The sequence below is a fragment of the Vitis riparia genome, chromosome 1, assembly GCF_004353265.1.
Source record: "Vitis riparia cultivar Riparia Gloire de Montpellier isolate 1030 chromosome 1, EGFV_Vit.rip_1.0, whole genome shotgun sequence".
Taxonomy (NCBI): domain Eukaryota; kingdom Viridiplantae; phylum Streptophyta; class Magnoliopsida; order Vitales; family Vitaceae; genus Vitis; species Vitis riparia.
The window spans coordinates 20,851,861-20,857,860 of NC_048431.1; the positions used below are offsets into that span (position 1 = coordinate 20,851,861).

The following is a 6,000-nucleotide window of genomic DNA, read 5'->3' on the forward strand; positions in this document are numbered from 1 at the left end:
GTTTCGTGTGAGCTAAATAAATTAGGCAAATAAACATGTGGTGAGGTTCAAACACATTATTTGCCAAACAAGGCTCTGATACCATGTTAAACAATCAATTTTCCTAAAACATGATATGCTTTGTAAGCCTAAATCTTCAATGTTTAAGCTTATAAGAAAATTGGTTATCCAACATAATATTAGAGCCTCATTTGGAAGGAGGTCATATTTTTGAATCTCACTGCATGTTTATTTTCCTCATTTATTAAGCTCGTGTGTAAGCCCAAAGGAGTTTGTCCATGGTTTGTTTGCCTATGGGCTTGTGTTGCTTCATGCAAGTTTAAGGCCGCATGCTAGGGAGAGTGTTGGAAAATGTGATATACATTGTGGGCCAAAGTTCTCAAAGCTTAAGCTTTTAGGAAAATTGGTTGCTTAACAAAATTAAAAACTAAAAGAAATAAAAAATTTACTAACAAAAACTATTAACCTAGTCTAATAGAACAAAAAAAGAGACTCCAAAAATTAGGCAATGCTAAAACTACTAACTAACCTGCTGAATTATTTCCGCTTCTTTTCATGTCTTCAATGTTGTTCCCCATCATTTTATCCTCATGTTCTGGTTTTCAGATACTATAATGCCTCAACATTTTAAAGGGATGACAAAACATCCTTAAAAAACTTACAAAGATAGGGGCTTGGAAGAATTCACTTGTAGGTAGTTTTTGCAGCCAAAATTCAATCTAGAAACATGCTTCTCTATTATCTCATCATTTAATGCAAACTCAATTCAACAAAATATTAAGACCAAATTATTTAGGTTTGGCTGAAGAAAATCCTGCTTCAATGTTTCCTTCTGTCTAGGGTGGTATCCTGCAAGAAATCATAGGAGTTCATGCTTCTTTCACCACCTTTACCCACATTTTTTTGGCCTTAGTCTTGTCCATTTAATGCCTTCAACTTGAACTATATCACTCCTTCTTATGGCTGTGTTTATTAGTTTTTTATCCCTTTAATTAATGTCATCTTGAAGTATGGATATGGAAATGACATCAGTTCTTTATCCTGTTTGTTGAGTTTCATGTGGTATTGCATTAAAAGCAATTACTTGCCCATGAAGTCAGAATGTTCCTGCATTTCATTCTTTGTAGATTGACTACAGGCGTTTCTTGAAATTTAATAAATTTTAAGCCAAAACAATTTAGGCATATAAAATTTGAAGCATGGTGGGCCCTATCAATTTTTATTATTAATGTTATTTTTATTGTTATTGTTTTGTTGGTTTGTTATTATTGAAATTTCTTTGTTATGGTGTAATTTTTTTTCAGCATCCTTAGTAGTTCTTGTATGCAAAATCACTAAGATTCATTAGGAGTCTTATGCTAGGCATCTACAATTATAAGTTCAGTAAAATGGTAAAGACCTAAAGCTGAGATTCTTATATTATAAGCCTTGGTGGATTTTGTTTGATCAAGATGAACCCTCCTGAATTTTTTGTATAGTTTAGTGATTTATCATTTTGCATTGATATATCTTTCAACTATTTTACAGCTTTTACTCTATTATGATGTCGCGGATAAAAAGGGCATCCTTCCGGACAAACATGTCATGGTTTCAGCAAAATGTCGGGTAGGAATTAAATAATTTCACAAACCTGATGAATTTAAATCATAAAGGGTACTCCATTAGTCATCATGTGTGCAGAAGTTAGATCGAGTTGTTTTTTCTATGTTATAGGCATTAGCAGAACTTCTCCCCACACTCAAACAACGTGGGCACCGGGTTCTAATATTTAGCCAGTGGACATCAATGCTTGACATTCTGGAGTGGACTTTGGATGTAATTGGAGTGACATATAGACGACTTGATGGGAGGTAACACTCCATTTCAGTTTTAATAATTTGCTCTTGATTATTATTATTATTATTAGTATATAGTTTTTCACCATTGTTGCTGTTATTTTAATCAAATTCCTTCTAACTTGTATCAATATCATTGCAAGGCTTTGGGTTTTTTGTGATGTGTCTTATGTTGTTGGATAGTTCCTACTGTAGTAAACTTACAGATGGTTATGAACATCTAATTCTTTAACTTCATTATGTACTATTCCAGAACTGCACCTCTTGATTGCCTCAGGGTACATTTTAATTCATGGTGTGACTTCTTTGCAATGAACTTTACTCCTGCTGTGTTGCATCAATAGCAGTTGTCAAATCCATAGCTCACTAGTGGGAAAAGGTCTGAAGTATTGACTTGTGTCTGAAGTGCCTTTGCTTGATGAATCTGTGTGTGTGTGTGTCTGTTTGTATGCACACCTTTGGTTGATGAATTTATAGTTCTCTCTCTATGATGTGCATGTGCATGCCTTTGGTCGATGAATTTATCTGTCTCTGTGTGTGTGTGGTCCAAATGATTTGAATGAGATGAATATGTGTACATGCGCACACGTGTGTGTCTATTTGTGTTTGTGTGTCTACCGTGACCATGCCAAGTATTTCATGCTTTGAATGAAATGAATGTCTGTTCCTATGTGTGTCTAGCCCAAATGTTTGTGTCCATGTGAGCCCATCATTTTTCATGTTTCTTTACCATGATTCACAATAGTGATATTTTTTTATCTCAGTTTGTTTCTTTAGCAACATGTATTCTACCTTTCAGGGACCTGCACAAACCAGAAATGCAAAAAATGCAAGTAGAACAGCATGAATTATATTTCAAAAGGCATCCCAAATAATTCATGATTTAGTGAAATAAAATTTTAAGGCTGAACTGAAAATGCATTGACTCCTGGGGTTTCACTCCTGAACATATCTTCACACACATCTCAATTGTGAACCATGTACTGGTTACCTGACACTGCTACCATGTCTACTACAAGTTTTATATCTTAATATTCAGAAGCATGTTTCTGCAATGGCAGCACACAGGTGACAGACAGACAGACAATTGTGGACACATTCAATAATGATACTTCTATATTTGCCTGCTTGCTGTCCACAAGAGCTGGAGGGCAGGGTCTGAACTTGACTGGAGCTGATACAGTTGTCATCCATGACATGGATTTCAACCCACAGATTGACCGTCAAGCTGAAGATCGATGTCATCGCATCGGCCAAACAAAATCTGTTACTATATACAGGTACTTCCAGCCAAACCTCCCTTGTAAATTTTCCTCAGTTTTATTTTATGGTGAAAAACCAAGGTATAATAAAAATTGTACTAGTTGCAATCAAAGAGGAAAAAAAAAGGAGAAAAGGAAAGCAAAAGCATGGCAGTTGGTTCAGAAATCTTAGTATTATCAGTTAATTCCATAGAGGGTACTTACCCTATATATTTCATTTTTTATACAATTTCTTTCAGTTTTAACTCTTAAATTCCAATCCCTAAAGATTTCTGCTGTTTTTCTTCCTCCATTGATGGACCAAGTTAAAAGTAGTAGGGCTATTCTCCAATCACTTGCATCCTCATTTACCGATTCCCCATTTGAATTTTTCTGTTCTTTTTTTTTTTTTTTGTGAAATATTAAGTTACTTGGTATTTACTGTATCTGCTTGAGTTCTGTACAGGCTGGTGACCAAAGATACAGTGGATGAGAATGTTTATGAGATTGCAAAGCGGAAGCTAATCTTGGATGCTGCAGTGCTCGAGTCAGGTGTGGAGGTGGATGATGAAGCTGGCATGTCTGAAAAGACTATGGGAGAGATATTATCGTCACTTTTGCTTGGTTAGATCAACATTACCATGTATCATCAGCTCTTTTGCTGGGTTAGTTCACCATTTTCCTCACAGAGAAACTCTTAGCCGCTAGAACAACCTTTTTTTTTTCTCCCCTTTTTGCTTCCACTTATAAGATCCATTACTGTAGTAGTCTTTTTTGAGAAAGATTCCATTTGCAATTGATAGATGCATAGGCAATAGGGTGTAAATTAGCCCTTCAATTCATCTTGTGAAATTAAATTTCAATAATAGTTGATTGAAGAGAAGTTGATTTGCCAGATGCCATAGACGTCCGGAGTGGCACGCCATGAATCAAGTTACTTCAATGGAAGTTCTAGAATTATGATATTCAGAATTTGGAATTAGTGTTGAGTTGGGTAGGATGGTTCAAAACCTTGAGGGGAAAGCATGGAGAGAGCATTGTCTTCAATCTTCTGCGCAAAATTGCGTCAGATAACAAGGCAGCCCGTCCACCCAAAACCATTCTTCTTCATCTACTCTGCCATATGTAAGTGGTTTGTAAGACATCCATTACCGGGTTTCTGCTACTCCTTGCCACCTGCCATGAGAATCTTAAGCAAGAGCTTAGACAGAGAGGAGTATTATGCAACTTCTAATATCCGATTATAGGAGTTGGATTTTTCATTGATTGCCTTTCAATGAAAAGATTGAATCTCTAGTGCTTATTATGAAGGGGGGATTGATGAAATTGACAGTCATGGGCCTAAAGGTTAAGGTCATCTTGTATTTCATGCAGTATCCCACTTCGCACTTCGTAGCATATGATACGGGTTTCAGACAATATCTCATGTCTTGGATGATGTGAAAAATATAGAAAGTCCATTACTTTATGTACTTGAGGAGCAGCATATTCGATTAATATTGCCCAGGGCTCTATCCTTTTCTCATTTGTTTTACTTTTCCTATGGGCTTGGGTGGTGGGTAGGCAAGAGTGCGAAAGCTCACGTGAACCTCATTTTCTAACGATATCATTGAAAGTAGCATTGCGGATTGAACTTGGTAAAATTTATTCGCTTAAGAACATTTCTCTTGAAGCTAATTATGTCAATTAGCTTTTAGTAGTAATTTATGATATAATGCTTTTGTTTTAAAAATTCTACGTCTTTTTCAAGACAAAATGCTGCCTTCAAATACGAGTATATCTTGTTTTTATCTTGAAATTTTATACCATCATGACAAGATCTCCGATTCAAACGAAGTCTTGAAATATGAGACGTTAAATCAGTGGATCTTGTCTTTATATTAAAGCTTCTACGCTATCTTTTTATGACAAGCTCCAAACAGGGTCTTAAAACCTATTTTTTATTTTATTTAAATTTAAAGCAATAGAATAGGCCAATCCAACTCTCCCACGTAGAGAATCTTGAGATGTTCAACACATCAAGGAAAAGAAAAAACTTCTGCATCACATTTGCTGTGATACAACTGGTATAAGAAGAAACGTGGACAAATTATCTATTAGAAATTTTGGAGTCCCATAAAAAAATATTTATTAATTTGTATAAATATTCTTATAGTGTATGTATGTTCCCTATGAGAATATGATGAGAATTCATGGTTTAAAAAGTTATATAGTATTTCAAAGCTTCCCATGTTCTGTCTTTGTGGTTGGGCCTCAATCTTTGTCCATTATCTTTATTCAACACGGTATCGCTACAGCTATAGCAAAGACACTGGGTCCAGTTAATTTAGGTGGGCCCCCAAATATTGTGTAGGGCCCATTTTAGAATTGGATGACATTTGTATCTTGTCCAAGATCAGCATTTAACATGGTGGACCACACTGGAAACAGTGACTTGGCCCTGCCAATTCGGATAGGCTGCTGGGCTCTTGGCCCATGATTGTTGTTTCAAGATTGTAGTACTTGCATTGGAAGCCATATTTTATTTCAAAAAAAAAAAAAAAAAAAACAAAAACAAAAATATACTATTATGATTTGAAAAAGGTTTTAAACTTGGAAAGTTTCATCAGACTCCAAAGGGATAACACCCATATGAAAAAGAATAGACTTTCTAGTCATATCAAGGTCGAGGTTCCTTGAGTAACTGAGGTCCAATTAAATCACAAGAGAGTTAAAAAAAAAAAAAGAGGAATATTGACTTTCAAAAAGGAGATTAGAAATTAACACATTTCTCGTTCTTTGGGATGAAAAATATTGGGGTTTCACTCTCGAAGCACGTAAAATTATGAATTAGGTGATTGGGTCCCTCATAGAGAAAATAAGGCAAGAACCAAAAACCCTAATATGAATGGCAATTTCAAACTCATCCATCATGATATGGAATA

General features: G+C 35.4%; 1 protein-coding gene across 1 annotated transcript in view; it reads left to right on the plus strand.

Moving 5' to 3' along the window:
- The window catches only part of LOC117913489 (protein CHROMATIN REMODELING 19), a 28,189-nt gene extending 23,588 nt beyond the window's left edge, over positions 1–4,601 (plus strand). The window contains exons 9-12 of the mRNA XM_034828476.1: positions 1,528–1,605; positions 1,714–1,850; positions 2,897–3,115; positions 3,543–4,601. Of these exons, the coding sequence (XP_034684367.1) occupies positions 1,528–1,605; positions 1,714–1,850; positions 2,897–3,115; positions 3,543–3,705 (597 nt within the window). The 3' untranslated portion in view covers positions 3,706–4,601. The remainder of the gene's footprint in view (positions 1–1,527; positions 1,606–1,713; positions 1,851–2,896; positions 3,116–3,542) is intronic.
- The last annotated feature ends 1,399 nt before the right edge of the window (positions 4,602–6,000 follow it).